The sequence below is a fragment of the Artibeus jamaicensis genome, unplaced genomic scaffold (assembly GCF_021234435.1).
Source record: "Artibeus jamaicensis isolate MK-2021 breed Jamaican fruit bat unplaced genomic scaffold, CSHL_Jam_final contig_924, whole genome shotgun sequence".
Lineage (NCBI taxonomy): Eukaryota > Metazoa > Chordata > Mammalia > Chiroptera > Phyllostomidae > Artibeus > Artibeus jamaicensis.
The window spans coordinates 1,078,010-1,095,428 of NW_026522015.1; the positions used below are offsets into that span (position 1 = coordinate 1,078,010).

Below are 17,419 nucleotides of genomic sequence, written 5' to 3' on the forward strand. Positions count from 1 at the left end.
AGAAGGCAACAAATGTGGGCTCTGAGTTTAGAGAGACCTGGCTGAAATGACTATTGTGGACAAAATGGTGACCATGAGCAGATAACATAATCTCTCCGATCTATTAACTGTGGACTACACCTGCCTCCAAGGGCTCTGAGAGGGTTAAATGGGATTGCCTGGTGCATAGCAGAAACTTACTGAGTCCCTATTCCATCCCTGTCTAAGTTGTCTTCAGGGAAATATGATTAGAGATGATTGTCAGGGTGTGTGTGTGTGTACCCGATCAATTATTTTGTAAAGTCAAGCAACTAACAGCAGCTGTTGAAGACTTGCATGTACCAAACATTATTAACTCATCTATTTGACACAACTCCAGGAGACCAGACACTGTTACTTCATCTTACACATGAGAAAGTTATGTCACATAGAGTCCAAATAGTTTGTCTGAGGGCACACAGATACCAATACTAGACCCAGGATTCAAATCCAGGCACTTCGGGTTCGGAGGGGAGGGGCCAACCCTCCACCACACTGCCTCTCCAGTGTCAGAGCAGTTCTCCTGGGTCATTGTGAGGCTCAGGAAACCTGAAGCTTGTGAAACGCTGCTATAGATCTGAACACAGAGTGCCAGTCATGGTAAATGTTACACTGTCACCACTGGAATTTCCCAAACCAGTGAGTATGAGTATGAATATGGTGACCTTTGAGAGAGAAGTAACCTGGCCACCTTCCTTTGGCCCTGGCCCCCCTTTGGACCCATGCCCCATAGAAAGGATTATAACTATAGTCCCAGGGAAGGAAACACAAGGGTAGTATTGACCATGATGACATTGCTGAATCTGATAGCTCATTTGCCATGTTCTCTCTTATCTGGGACTTTCACTAAATGTATCTAACTAAAGTAAACAGACAAAGCAAACTTTTGATTTAAAAAAAATTTATTGTGCCAGTTATAAAACACAACATACAGAATAAAAGTAACTGGAAAGGTAGCTTCTGGGTGTGAGAAATGGACAGCTTTAAGGCAGGTCCCTGGTTAAAGAGCACTGAAGAATGGGACAAGGAGCTGCATGCTGTCTGTACTCAGAAGGCATGGTTACCTGGCTTGGCTAGAGGAGCTGATAGAGATTATAGGAAAGGTGGTGCTAAAGGGCACCCTTGGGCCCTGCACCAGAGGCGTGGCCAAATTGGTTATTGTTACAGAGAGAAATTGTCTTTTACCCAGTGTTTTGAAAACCAGTATGGGATAATGATGTGATAGAAAAGTGCATGGGGACTGAAATAATCCAAACCCAGATAGGAAGACCAGCTACACCCTCAGCAGACACGTCCAGGGAAAAGAAATGAAGAAAAATTGGGCCATCATGTGTTATGCAGTCTTTCCACGGCCACAGACTGCTGTTCTCCTAAACAGACAGAAGGAAATGATGGCAAAGTAGACCAGGCTCTTGAGGAGGAGGAGGAGGTAGGTGTAGTAGGCGGAGGTATTGGTGAGCTGCAACCGCAGTAAATCTAGGAGAAATAATTTAATTAGTTTCATCTGTTCTTTTGAAAGGATAGGAGACATTAATGGGAGGGGCTGTAATCATTTAGTTTATGATCTACATTGAGGTGACACCTCCACACCACCAAACCCCCAAATATACACACATCTGCTACCACCACCACCAAAAACAAGAAAACTTACCATGACACTTGCAGGTCATGTCACTTACAGCACTCCAAATATTAAAAACTAAAATTGTGTTTTTAATGAGAGTGTCCAATGAGAATATAGAATTTGTGGTAAGTAATTTTGCCATTTCTTCACCACTACTCTGTCTCCAATTAATAATGAAAGTTCATTAATGTTCTTCATTAGCCACTAACCAAATCGCAAACACTCTGTGAGCTTTTATTAAAAACTTTAATGTTATGTAATTTTATAGTGATCTATGAAATTATTATTTTAGTTTCCATTATAAAAATAAAAGAGTGACACAAAGAGAAGAAATTTGCTTGATGTTATGCATTTAGTAAGTACCAGAATCCAGATTTCAATCTCAGCAACATGACTTCACAGAACACATTTTTATTCCCTCTGTAATTGTGTATCTCCAAGTTCAATGAATAATACCCTGACATCAAAGGGTTAAGGGTTAATATAAAGTTGACTTGCTAGTTTATCAGCATCTGAGTCGTTGTATGTGCAAGCAATATAATTCCTACTAACGGTACAGTCCTTGAACATATATGGTGGTGGTCACAGCAGGTGGCTGCCGGTTTTAGCAGAGGACATTATGTTAATGGGAAGAAAGTGGTTCATGAAAATGCTCTGAAACTTTAAGACATCACAGCTCTTTCACCTGTTTTTCCTGAGTATCCTTCATTGTGGCTAAGACACTATAGGGTAACTGCACTTAATATCTTTTAAGTTTCACAAGAAATATATGATGTCAAGAAATAATGACAGTATGCTGGGCCCAAATGCTACACAGTAAACCACAATGCCAAGTCCTTTCCTTTGGAAATTTCCTTTTGACAAGCTTTATCTCCATAGTGTCAGAACTCCAGAATCATTAGTACTTGGTGTGGAAAGGGACCTCAAGGGCTGATGTGCTTAGAAATCCTTTGTGTTCACCAGGTAAGGTGTTAGTTGAGGTCCAGAGCCTCCTTGATATTGGAAATGGAGGAGAGCTCAGCAGAGCTAGAACCAGTGCTTCTAGGGGATTTCCCTGTACACATGCAGGGAGAAAAGGCCAGAAAATTGTACATATTCTATGCCAGCTAAATGAGATAGCCTATGCTGGACATTCCACATATGTAACCTTCTTTCCACAATAACTGGGTTTGATCTAATCATTCCTGGTTGGCAGGGGAGGAAAGTATTTCAGAAAATGTAAGTACCCATACTCATGTCACTAGTAATTAAAAAAAACTGGGGTTGACCTGGCTGGTGTAGCTCAGTGGATTGAGCATGGGCCTGTGAAGTAAAGGGTCCCTGGTTGGATTCCCAGTTATGGTACATGCCTGGATTGCAGGCCAGGTCCCTGCTAGGGGGCACATGAGAGGCAACCACACACTGATGTTTCTCACTCTTTCTCCTTCCCTGCCCCCCTCTCTAAAAATAAATAAATAAAATATATTTTAAAAAACTGGGGTTGAAGCACAGTCCATGGTACTGGGAAGCCAGGCACTGCCCCCAAGCCCTGCCCCTGCCATGCATCCATTGTGTCTTGGAGTCTTGGCTTTGGGCTTTATTACTCAGTGAGTTGACTCTCAGGAAGAATAGAAAACTGAGTAAGTGTATGAGCTCTTGATTCTGATGGCCTGGATTAAAACCACAGATCTAGCTGCTTGACTTGGTGTAACAGACATCATTTTATATAATTGCTCTCATCTGTGAAATGGGAAAATATATTGTACACTCCACAGTATTAAGAGAATTAAACATTTCAGTTCAGGTTATTACTACTAGCAAGTACCAAAGACAAAAAAAAATCTAAAAGCAAGTTGATATCCCATGTTCCCTAGTCATTAAAACAAAAGCCATACAAATGAATAAAGTCAGTGTTGAAATAATCTCGAGCATATCACAGCACCCTCTGATTCACTGACATCTCACCCCAAAACCCAATGTTCATTGTGTGAAGATGACTACTAGGAAAGGATGGATTGGCTTAAAATAGCAGTTGGTCTATTCTGCAAAATCCAGCCATTCTCGTTATGCCATGTTAAGCCATAGAAATTCAAAACTTATGTTGATCAGGAGGGAACAATGGAATGGCATTACCTAAAAGAAAATATATGCAGATACTTACCACTTTTATCTTCCAGACAATCATCTACTGTAGGATTAGTACCAGCAACCTCTACAAGAAATGAGAGCAACTATGAAGAATTTGTTTGTAATCATTATTTGACAGCGTGTGTCTGTGTGTAGAAAGACAGACACATAGATGACAGATAGATAGATAGATAGATAGATAGATAGATGATAGATAGATAGATAGATAGATAGATAGATAGAGGTAGAATCTGCCCACAGAGAGGAGAGAGTGTTAAAAATATGAGTTCCCCATTTGAGGAAGAGATGCTCAGACTCCGTGTAATTCAGTAAATTGAATTCACATATTGTGTTTCTGCACATGAAGATGCTGCTCATGAAGAGTACATTCTTTCTTTTTAATCATAACAGGAATGGACAAGACTACCTGTTTCCTCTGCAGTCATTGCTCCTAGCACAGTGTCCACCACAAAGCAGCTGTTCACTAAAAACTTGCTGAATGGAAAAAATAAACAGAAAAAGGAACTGCTCTACAGTCTTCAGCATGCACTGCTGACATGAGCAGTTGCTACCCAAATTAATTCGTTTAATCACAGAATCCACAAAAGAATCTTACATACTTGAAATAGTCTTATTTAGGAAAATTTCCCATCTAAAGCTGTACCTTTCCCATGCACACATATCCCCAGTGACCCCAACTCATGCACACAATTTTCTGGAGCTGTGGTCTTCGTGGACACGACAACAACATTAACGAAAGCTAATGTCGAGTGATTATTACTGTGTGGCATAATGTATGTTAAATGCTTCAGTTGTGTTATCTCATTTAATCTTTCAGTAACAGTGAAGTGAGTTGTATTTTGGAGTCCAAGTTACAGACAAGAAGATGAGGTGCAGAGAGTACCCGTAACTTGCTGAGAATCATACCCGTTGATGGCAGAGCGACCATTCAAAAGATTGTAGTGAGAGAGTAAATGGAAGAGAACATGTGGAAAGTACCCCGGACAACAATCCATAGAAATAGAAAATAATCCATAGAGACAACATAATTCCAAGATATTGGATTCTAAAACATCATCTCTTCTAGATATCTTAATTATATTTAGTAAATGACTGTTTTATTTCAGTAACTCTGCTTTTCCGTGAAATACTATGCAGGAATAAAAAGATAAACCAAGTCACATTTATAGTTCTCTGAATATATAAAACCTGAGATAAGAGTTGTAATTTATCTACAATGTTTTTTAAAAAGCAAATGTACATACAAAGACCAAATTTCTTTAACAGTTCATGACTGTTGGAGGAAAACAGTCGCAATGGTTGCTTTAGTTTATCCTTTTTCTACTAGGTGTGTTCTTGGCCATATAGATACAGTTCCATTTTGCAATTCTATGTGCTCACGTTTTCTTGGTGTGCACTAAAGAAATGGGTGTGCGGTATATAGCCTTTGGGGTAAATGCCAAGATTGAAAATGTTAGTATAATCATGTTTAGATGTTAAAATAGCCTCAAAACTCACTTTACTGTCTCTTAAAATTCTCTTATTTTCCTTAGAGTGACTTTATTCATTAAAAGATAAATAAAAATTATCACCACCATGTATTGCTTGACATAAAAACAATACATGATCAATTTGTTTGTAATAAAATCCATGGGTGTAACCTAATACTTTTTCTTAATATGGTCAAAAACTTCAACCGGATTAGTTTTGTGTCTCTTCAGAATCGTTTCATTGATTTGTGCTTCCATGTTGTAGTTTTAGCTTTTGTCAAACAATAACAACAAACTTCCTAACAACAGCACTAGAAATTTGCCATAGGATGACATTAAAAGAAATACCCTCATTAGCTTTGTTGCCATGTTGCAGAAATTAAATGGCAAATAAGCACCGTATAAACTGAACCTTCTCTTTTTTAAGATAGTCACCCCTGATCACTAGAAAAATGAAAACATACTAGAACACTTAGGCCCTGTGATTATATTAAACTTGTGCTCTGCATATTGCTTTCTCTCTGCTTCTTAACCATAGAAATAGGGATAAATTAGAGCTGTTCTGGCAATCTTTTGTTTTACAAAAATGTAAAAAAATACCGGTATATGAATAAATACATCCATGTTGTATTTCTAAAAGCAAGCATTTTCACTGACATGATTTCATTTGCTCTTCAGCACAGCCCCGGGAGAAAGCCCAGGCCAGGGTTCAAACCTGATTTCATCATTGGGGAAACTCAGGACTGAGAAGGAAAAGCTTACTTCCGAAATTCTGACTGGTACACAGCAAAGATCTTAGCACACCTTGTTATGGGCTTGTTCCCCACTGCTTAAAAGGCCTTGTTAACCATGGGGAACAGCACCAACTGATTCCTTCTTATGGGCACTCTGGGGCCTTTGGTCTGATTTGTTAACACTCAGCACTTTAAGTTCTGAGTCTAGGGAGTTCCCAGACCACTGCTGGGGCTAGAGCACATTCAGCATTCTGCCCACAATGTCTAAATATGTACGGAATCTGAGTCAAAGGCCCTCCTTTGGGACAACATGCCTGAACCTCGAGTGGCCCCGAATGTTTAGGGAAAGAGGATATTCTCTTCACTGTGTGCACCTTCTCGGGGCAGCAGTTCATCCTAGTGTGTTCGTCCACAGGCTTCCTGGCCTGACTCCCGCCACTACTGCATTGCCTGTGTGTTTCCCATGGCAAGATACACGTGCGCATTATGCAGGATGGAAATCTGTTTCTACACGTCAGCATCACCCAATCTTTAATTAGGAAATTTACCTACAGCCTACAGTGGTACATGAAATACAAATCCGAAAAACCTAGGAGCAGAAAAACACCCACCGCAGGGCTAAATCATTCTGTTTTTGTTGAACCTTGATCTGACTTCTTCAGAAGGATACCACCTGTTACCTAACAATTCATTGATTTTACTTTGAGTATAAGTGGCACTGGAGTGATTGTGACTTTGTGGCTCAGGAGAAAATTCCTGAAAGATATGTAATTCTTCTTATTTTCTGATCAAATGAGATCATCAAAGGCAGAATCTCCCCTGGCTAGTGGCTCAGTGGATTGAGTGCCAGCCTGCAAACTGAAGGGTCACCAATTCTATTCCCATTCAGGGCTCATGCTTGGGTTGTGGGCCAGCAGGGAGCTCACCAGAGGCAACTATACAGTGATTTTTCTCTCTTTCTCCCTCCCTTCCCCTCTCTAAAAATAAAGAAAACATTTTAAAGTGAAATCTCTTTTTGAACATTTATTGTGTGATAAATTGCTAGGTACTTTCATGTATGTTGCTTCATTTAAACCACACAGCAACCATAAAAATCATCACGTGACTTTAATATTTGGATGATAAATTTGAAGCCGAGAGGAGTAAAATTATTTAATTCCTTACCTTTTAATGTTCCAAAGCATATACTATTTTAATTCTGTGGGAAAATAGCAGGATATTTTGCTACTATTAATTGTAGCAACATTTAAGAAAGATTTATATATCCTTCTTTTATTAATATCTGACAGACACTTGGGGCAGTCACTCTGGGAACAGAAGTGTTTTGGGAGGTGATATGTGTATACACATACCTTTATTTATTGAAGGAAAAAGAATCTCTTGATCAACTCCTCTTTTATTATTCTCGTGTTTGACGATGCATTTGTGTTCTTTACCCATTGACTTTGCAGTCACGGTCAGCCAGCTGAATTTCATGTACGTGTCCTTAGTCTTCATGGTATTTCCCTGCTGGGATGCCAGAATTGCATTGCCATTCTTTTCCTTCCAATATACCTTAATAACATCAGGGGAAAACTTCTCAAGGAGACAAAGATATGTCCCAGCCTTATGAAGGTTTATTTCCTCAACTGAAGGAAGAAAAATCGTGGGTTTAGGAGCAGTATCTGATGAATCAAGGCTTCTCTCTGTAGGGTGAAATGGAACAGTAATTAAGAATTAGAGAAACGCAGGATTGTGTGGTGTGGAACAACCTGGCATATAGTAAAAGGAAGAAAAGCTGCCATTGAATTAGTGCTTATAATGGCTTTTCGTCCATGATATATTGTGATATATTGATTATTGTTCTTATTTTCAGAGGGGAAAAGAAGTTCAAGAGATTATGCAACTCCCCCAAAGCCATAGCTATTAAATGGCACAGCCTGAATTACATCTTGACCTTTGTTCTTTTTCCACATGCTAAAATGGGGTGTGACTTTTAACAACTCTAACATTTCCGAACTTGTTAATTTGCTTTAATGTGTTTGATATTATGACAGATGGGAGGTAGATGATCAGAATACAAGAAAAGACCTGGAGGTAACTGAGATTATCTCTCTTCAGATGAGAATATTTAGTGGCTTATAAAGTGCAAGAAAAAAACCAGACACAGAAACAGTATGATTATTGCCAGAGGGAAAGCGGGTGGGGGCCAGTAGAAGAGGGTCAAGGGAGGCTGAGTGGTAATGGAAGGAGACTTGAGTTTGGGTGGTGAACATATGATACAGTATACAGATAAAGTATATTATAGAATTGTGCACCTGAAACCTGTATAATTTTATTGACCAGTATCACCCCAATAAGTTCAACAAAATAAAAAAAATTAGAAGTACTTATCTCTCCCCTGGAATTTTGTAACATAAGCTCTCTTTGGCCACACATTCTTGTGTTCTGTAACTCTGTGGAAAATCACTCTCCATTCAGCTAATTCTGGAATGCAATATATTACCTTTTTTCCATAAAAATAAATGCCTGGGGAAAATTTTTATTTTTTCTAAACAGTATACTGTCATTTGTTTTAATGGGAACCTACTTTAAATTATTTTTTACTTTTAAAAAGGAACTCTTGCCCACTTCTGAAGTAATAGATTTCTCCCTGTTGATTTCTAATTCCACATAATATCTTAATTTTATATCTAAAACACTCCAAAATTTTTGAACAACCTTTAAGACTGCACCTCCAAATTATTTATGACTTTTTAAATTTAGAAGAAAAAAACAATAATTTGCATACTACTATTAAAATTTTTATTGATTATTTTTAAAAAACACTCATATTCATCCAGTGAGTATACATCCTTAACAGAATCTAATTTGGCCTTAGAAAAGGTTCACCAAAAGTATGTTTTATTCTGAAATGTCACTTGAAGATTAAACATGACTATTATACTATATTTTAAATACACCATATTTTCTCACTGTGTGTCACCCGTAAAATTTATACCTACTCTATATGCTGATGAGCTAATTTTAGAGCTTGATTAATCTGCTGAATCAAACACATACATAATTAGAGTAATGTTAAAACTTATGATTCTAGAGTTTTTTTGCCTGTATAATGTCAAAATATATAACGAATATATATTTATAAAAGTAGGTTCCATGAATCCTGAAATTTTACTTGTTTATACATTTATTATTAATCTAATGATTGAAATTATAAATGTTAGAGCCCTTTCCACTTTGATTTCTAATTAAAACACAAATTCTTTACTATATTATCTTTGGACTAGGTTGGAGTTAGTTTAGCAATTCAATGGGAAATTTTTTTAAGAAAAAAAATTGGATTTCTCATTTGAGAAGAAGAGGAAAAAAGTTTTAAGTATTTCTTCCTGTGGGACAAAGCTCCTAATTTTTATACAAAATCAGTAAGCAAACAATGTTGAGTTTTCATCTATCATGTTGAAAACATAATTAAGTTATAATGTGCTTATAATGTGCTTATTTTATGCATCTTTCTTTTAGTGAAGTAGTACTTTATTGACTACAATAGCAAGATGTATATTTCTCCAACCAAACACTTTTTTTAATTTTAAAAACATGTTATATAAAATAATATTAATGTTAACTGTACATTATATTTGCATAATTTTAGTCTGCAGTCAATACATTAAAAATAACTTTTTTCGTCATAGTAATACTTCTGGTTTGTTATAGTAAAGAAATTGAAAATCAAATGACAAACTTGTAATATTTCTGCATGGTAGCACAGCGTTCTCATTGCCTGTCCCTTTTCCTTCGCTAGATTCTTTGTGTGTCATTCTTTTCAAGATAAAATGAGTCTTGAACTTCCATACCTTTCTCCATGCAATAGTTACTGAGTATTAATAGTGCACTTAGTTATATACATGGTTAGTACTTATAGCTGGATAATTGTATTACATGTTTTCTGTTTAAATATTTTTAACTCATTAAAAGTGTCTTATGTTCAAGTCCTTTTCATGATGCATGAATTAGAAACAAGATAAAAAGTAAATAATCCTTCAAATACATTTCTATAAAGTCATTTGCATGATGAAATAATACACCTGAGTTAAATTGCCTGATTTGCTTATATTTATTCAGACACAACAGCTAAAATTCTATATAAACTTAACAAAGTTTACATAAATGTCAACGATATTTTCAATAGAAATTTTGGTATTTCAAACGTACATATTGATATTTTCTTCATTTTTACTGACATCTTTCCAGGTCATGCTGCAAATTCAGCTTGAAAACCCTGGCAGTGGCCTTCAAGCCAGAATGATAAGAGAAATGGCAAAACATGTGTCCTCAAATTTCCATATTGTCATGTTAGATTGCTAAAATGTTATCTGATTTTATCTGCTGAGGGTCACCAACTGTGAACGACATCAAATGCTATAATGCTCATAGCACTGACGCAATGACAATGTAAGACAGGTTTGATTAAAGACCATTTCTTCTATTTTATACAATGGATGTTGGACATAATATTTACTTCATTTTCCTCCTAATAAACTCATGCATTGAAATTATTTTCTAATTATATAGTAAAAATCTGTTTGAAAATTGGGTAGAATGCTTTATTTTATTAATTAATAAAAAGTATTACTCCAGTACTGTTTTTGCTACACTTTTTTTAAAGTTTACATTTGAAAAATTGAGATATAACTGACATAACTCTCCTACTTTTGAGTGTAAAATTTTATCCCATGCTTCATACTGGATAATCAATTACTGGCCTTTTTTCTTCTGATTTCTGTAGTGCTTTTGATCTTCTATTCTTATTTAGTGGTCTAACTACAACTTTGATTTAAAGTCTTCTCAAATAGATGTTGGAAACAGGCAATTTCAGTAAATGAAAAATTATTTCTTTTTCTGCCATGGGGTTGATAATTTAATAAGGTTTAATTTAAAGATGACAGGAGAGCTGAGAAGACAGGTTCCTAAATCCTTGCTCTGTGAGGTAGATGCAAAACGTGGAATTCAAACATGCTGAATGTGGCAGAACATAAGGTGAGGCCTTCCTTCCCAGAATTATCCCTCACAAAGCAGGGGCTGCCTTATATTTCAGTTCTTGTGCAAACTCTCATAGTGAAAAATGCTCTTCTTATTTTTAAAAAATACTACTTAGATATCAAACTAAATTCTATTTTAATTCATTAAAAAAACTTACCTATAAGTGGAACCTACACAACAAACAAACAAGCACAACAAACAAACAAGCAAAATATATCCAGAGACATTGACATTAAGAACAAACTGACAGTAACCGGAGGGGAGGTGGGAGGGGATAATGGGGGGACAAAGGGGGAATGTTTTTCAGGAACATGTACAAATGATGCATGGACAAAACCAAAGGGGTGTAGGATTGAGGGTGGGAGGAAGGGATGGCTGGGGTGGGGGAAAATGGAGACAACTGTACTTGAACAATAATAAAAATTAAAACAAAATAAAAAAATACTAGTTGTAGAGCTAGCACTGATAATGGACAGTAAAGAAATTTAACATAGATTTGATATATTATTAGAGACTAAAGCCTCTACAGTTTATGCTTACATTACACACGTAACAAATAACTGAATAAATGAAAAAGTACTTTTCTTTCATTTTGTAAATGGTAATTGTCTCTTCAGATGAGATTTCCATGGTATCATCATATAGGGATCCCAAAACATCAGTAACTTAGAAATTTCTCTAAAGTAGATGTTTTAGATGCATGAGAAGAGTGAATAAAATTTTTAGTGAAATATGAGGGCAAAAAAATCACCCGATATTTGTATTGATATAATTTGTATTAATATTTCTTACTTGATATTTGTTGATATAATTATTAACTTTGTAGCTATAATCTGATTAAGAAGCTAAATGTTATAATTGGATATTTGATTTTATGATACTATAAATTGATATATGCAAGTTACAACCCCATTTTTAGCTTCTAGAATATTTCTACTGAAAAATGAGAGATCACCTTATATTTCAGATAATGTTTATCATAATCTAGTCATTTTTAGAAGCATGTAACAATTAGTCTTGGAAATTGAAAGCATTTTGCAGATACTGACCATTTGTCTAAAGCAACCTGCAGACTAGATAAAATTAATGTATTTAGCAGTACTCCTGATTTCATAAAGAACTCCAAATGGTGGTAATGTGAATTCTGAGAATTGACATTTTTATCGCTGACCATGTCCCGACATTTGTGGTAGGTAATTTTCATGTTTAATTTCATTTAATCCTCACAACATCCACTTCAGATGGTTGTTGCATATGTAGAATGAGTGGACAGCAATATATCAAAATAGTAAAAGTGATGTGTCAATATTAAATTTTAGTTTATATTTTCTTTTATTTAAAAAATTTTTATTGCCCTAGCTGGTATAGTTCAATGGACTGAGCATGGGCCTCCAAGCCAAGGGGTCACTGGTTTGATTCCCAATCTAGAGCACATGCCTGGGTTGTGGGCCAGGATCCCAGTGGGGGCGTGTGAGAGGCAACCACATATTCATGTTTCTGTCCCTCTTTTTCTCCCTCCCTTCCTCATCTCTAAAAGTAAATAAATAAAATCTTTAAAAATTTTATCATTTTTACAATATTCAAAATATTTTAATAATTAAAAATACTTGACATACAATATTATATTAGTTTCAGTTGTACAACATAGTGATCAGATATATAATCTCAAAATTGATCACCCTGATAAATCTAGTAACCATCTGGTACCATACATAGTTACTATAATGTAATTGTCTGTATTCCATATGCTGTACTTCACATCTCCATGAAAACTTGTAGAGAATTTTTATTAAAAATTTATTTGAGCTAAACAGAGGATATGCCTCAAAGCAAGATCTCAGCAGCATTAGAAAAATGTTTTCTTTTTCTTATTTATTTTTTGTATTTTCCATGATAGGCATGTACTATGTTTATAATTTTAATAAAGCAATAACCAATGAATCAGAATTTATTTGCTAAAGAATGATTATATAGAAATCATCCAAAATAAAAGTCTATGAATTTACCTGCCTTATGCTCTCCTAATAACATTTTCCAGGACCTTCTAGAATTATATGTTACTGCTATATATTTCTACAATTTACACTGAGTATGTAGTCAGTTGGAAAAAAACAGGACCAGAAAAGTGGCTTTTCAATTTCATAGGATCACAACCACTAAGAAAACCAAATACATTGTTTCTTTTTCTCAATGCTTCATCAACTTTGTGAAAGTTCTTTGAAAAGTCTATTAAAAACCTTTATTTGAATAGATCTGGTAGTCTAGAACATCCTTGTGAAATATACTTCCTTGTTCAGGCAGGCAAAATTTCATTTAAGACTAATGAAGAATGAACAAATTTGCTAGACGTAATTTAGAATAAAACAAATATGATAAAATATTTTCATATTAATTATCCTCTGATCAAGTGACAAATGTGGCATTTTTTCCAAATTTTCTTATTGGTTATTTTTGTATCAGATACATAAGTTATATGTGTCTTTAAAACCCTTTTAGCATAAATATACCAAACAAACGGAACATCTCCACTATTTAGGTTCCCAGAGCTGCTCTTACTAGTTCATTCCTTATTGTTGCCCATGCTAGGTCAGGAGAAAATTGCCTCCCAAAACCTGGATGGAGCCATTAGCCTCTCTGGAGATCATCATGATATATAACAAAACTGGGACTGAACCCAACAATTCTGAGCCCACACCCACAGCCAGTCTGCATTACCTGCCTCCCCTCCCTACCCTAGCTGAAGAACCTAAAGAAAATTTACCTGAAACAGTGAGCTGTGTGCCAGGACCAAATACTTGGATTCTCTTGACTCCATTTGCCCACTATCTGAAAAGCCTATCTTTAAAGAAACATCCCTTTGTACCTGTTGTAAAGTTGTGCACATATTTTTCAATAGTTATATAAACATATAAAAATTGATCCTGTGACATTAAACAAAGATGAAGCTCAGGAAAAAACACATCAAATATAAATGCAGTCCAGAACTAAAGAACTGGCCCCTCTCTGCCTGGGCACCTTGGGTTATGTCCTTTTATCTTTTCTCACCATTTTTCCTGACTCTTCTACCTCTCCTCCCTGAAAGAGTTTTCATGTGTAATTTGTTTTTGCCTAGAGTATAATGTAGAGTTAATATTTCTTAGATTTTCAAAGAGAAACAACAATAGAAATAATATATTAGAGTATTTAATAGATGTATTTCAATATGTTTTACAGGTGTTTGTTATTTATATGTATCAATATTAAGAGGTGGGTATCTGGATTGATTTTAAAGTAACTTCTTTCTAGAATCCATTTCACACTGATAGACCAGATGTAAATTCTTAATGACCATCTATTGAGCTATTTATTGCTGAAAGACTGTTCCTTTGGACTTCTTACCCTTACAGTTTCCAGGGCATTTACTACAGCTGCTGTGCTGCTTATCAGATGCTCTAGTTCAGTTTGGTATTTCTGCAGCTGTCCCTTTCTGAGTGGAAAGGCAGCGATGAGTTATCCAATTTAGTTTGTAATGCAATTTACTACACTGATGTAGTTCTTTTTCCAGCTATAATATTTCTAGTAAGTTTGATGCCAATATAGACAGAAAATTGAACAGAATGATGTCAAAATGACTTGTCATTCTATAGAAATACCCTCAAAATCATATTTAAAGTATTTAATAAATGCATATTCAACATGGCTTACTTGATCTTTTTTGGAAGGAGAGAGGGTTTGCCATAATTAAAAGCAGAAGCATTGTTATCACATGAGTAGTAATTAAAATATGAGCTATTACTAGTTAAGTAGTCAATTAAACAGTTCATTTCAACAGTCATACTATAAGTAAACATTCAAAATGAAAAAATAACAATATTTCTAATATCATGTAATAGTCCTGACCATGTAATTTAAAACAGACAAATCTCAATTGAATCTTAAACTTTGCCATAATAACTTTTCATGTGACTTGAAGCAAATAAACAAATTACTCAAAGCCTCAGTTTTCTTATCTATGAAATGGGAATAAGGGGATCTCCTGTGCAGAACTATTGAGGAATTAGATAAGGTAATAAAAATTATTTATCATGGTGTCAGGCCTTCAATAAATACTAGCTAATAGAATTTTATTTAATGGAATGGTCTGGGGCCATTTTATCAATTTTTTCCACAAAACAAAATACAAGTATTGCATAAGCAATAACTCTTACAAAAATTAAGAAAGGTAATAACTTATGAACCCAAGACCTTCCAAGTCTATGGTAGCCACAGGCCAAAGAACATGGGGCCCAATCAAGCCAGAATCTAGAATACTTAGACACTAGACTGGAAGCTTTTTGAGTGCTGGCACTATACCTTTTCCATTCTTTTATCTCCAGCATTCAGAACAGAAACTGTCTGCTATAAATGCTTGCTGACACAGTGAATGAGCAAATGAGGATATAAAGCAATGCAAACTCTTTTCATAGACTGTGGAGCTGAAATGTTTTTTTGAACTAATAATTCCATTAAACTGGTACATCTTTAGGCAATATAACAAGACTTGTAATAGTATAAATTATGATGTTCTTTACTCATTCACTGTAAGAATTAAGTATTTGCATGGCTGTTAGGGGTGAGATAAAAAGCAAATAATTTGTCAAATTATTGAGAGAATGAAGCACTATATTTTATCACAAAATATAGAAATAATTAATAATAGTGTCTCTCAATTAAAAGACTGCCTACGAGAAAAATATCTTAAACAGATGACCTATACCAATGGTTTACAAACATGATACTTAACATATTTTAATTTCTAGCCTAGCCCACCCTTCTTTGTGTATGTATATTCTAACAAAGAATTTCAATCTTTTTACAAGCAGAGAAGGATTTATAAAGTAGTTTATAAAGTAGTTTTGTTTCCATATACAGTGACTAGTAGCTGCAAAATTGCTGTTCATATGCTGAGGCTGAGAATGTGGCAGTAAGAGCAGGGTGACCCTACACTGTTTTTATCTAATTGCCATCTACCAATTTTGAAAAAAACAGAAAAATAAGTTACTTACCATGGGGGATCACTATGAGCTTAGTCCCTTCTGCAAATACCTTGATCCAGCCTGAGTGATCACACTGGTTACAACTCCTACAAAAATCTCACCATTCTCCTAAGCTTCATGTTCTGACCAGCATTGCAAAACAAAACAAAACAAAAAAGGCCATTAGATCTTTTGGGTTCCTGTGGAAACCCTTAAATATAGGTTTTACGTTTTTCTCATATAAATTGACCCAGATATTTGTTTTCTATCAAGGCAGTAATTATTGAAAAGAAATGATAAGAGAATGAAAAGAATATAATCAGGAAAAGAAAGAGACCAAGCCCAACTGGTCAACCACAGCTTTTCTAAATTACCAGGAAATGTATTCAGAGAATTCAGACTTTTTTACTTCCATCTGTTCAATTGTGTGAACCTTCTCAGAGATGGCATCAAAAGGAAAGGCCCTTCCTCTGTCCTCACAATCATCAGGGCTGCTCCTTTACCAGTTTGGGAATGTGATTCTGAAAGGAGGAAACTCTCCACTAACTGGAAAAGCAAATTTGCAACACAAATATACTTGATAAATGTGAATAAACTTCATTTTTAATAAAGCTGCATTTATCATTTGACATTGTGATAATTTACCAGGCCAAAATAAGAAAATTATTTCTTGGTGACATTGCTATTTCTGGAATAAAGAAAAATATGTAGAATTCTGTCTCCTGTGAAATAACAGATGTCTTATTTAAAGTAAAATTTAAAAACAAAATCCAGTTCTATGATGTATTCAAAAAATAACCCTCTTGGAAATTGTTCTGTAATCTTATACCTCTTATCCTGGATCAGGGGAAAACAAGTGGAGAGAAGCTGCTGAGTGTTCCTGGGCATACAGATGATTTGCCCATCTGCCAGGACCCAGAGAGGACAGGCCCTGGTGACTCCCATGTGCACATCAGTTCCAGGTCCAGACCTGGGTTCCATGAGCAAACTTTGCCTCTGTCCCTGAGAATGAAGCTGTGACATGGTCCTGGTGGGAAACTGTACATTTGTAGCACAACCTAAACCCAACACAATGGGAGAGGATGTGGGAGTTGGCTAAAAAATATGTTTTAAAGGTTATTTTTTTATCTGAGCATGTCAAGTTATTATTACTTAGAGCTATCAAATACATTTTGCACCTATTGTAGTTGTAAATAATACCCACCCAATTTCTTTCTAATAATTTGTCCTCTTTATTTCCTTATTCTAAGACAATAGCAAAATTATTTGGAGCTTTAAGAGTTGTCTGTATTTCATGATCCATGAGGAATTTAAGTAATAAAATGTGAGAAAGTAAGTAAGGAGTTAAAAATCTTTTACTAAATTTACAAGAAAAGATGAGAACTATATGAAGAAAACAGTATAAGATTTTACAAACGGACATAAAAGACAACC

The 17,419-nt window shown here is 35.4% G+C and overlaps 1 gene segment (V, D, J or C); it reads right to left on the bottom strand.

Moving 5' to 3' along the window:
• Positions 1 to 908: 908 nt before the first annotated feature.
• LOC119054692 (T-cell receptor gamma chain C region C10.5-like) lies at positions 909 to 17,008 on the bottom strand. The segment is given in 5 exon segments: positions 909 to 1,494; positions 3,783 to 3,833; positions 7,325 to 7,657; positions 16,016 to 16,102; positions 16,876 to 17,008. Coding segments are annotated over 5 exon segments (747 nt in total).
• Between the last annotated feature and the right edge of the window lie 411 nt (positions 17,009 to 17,419).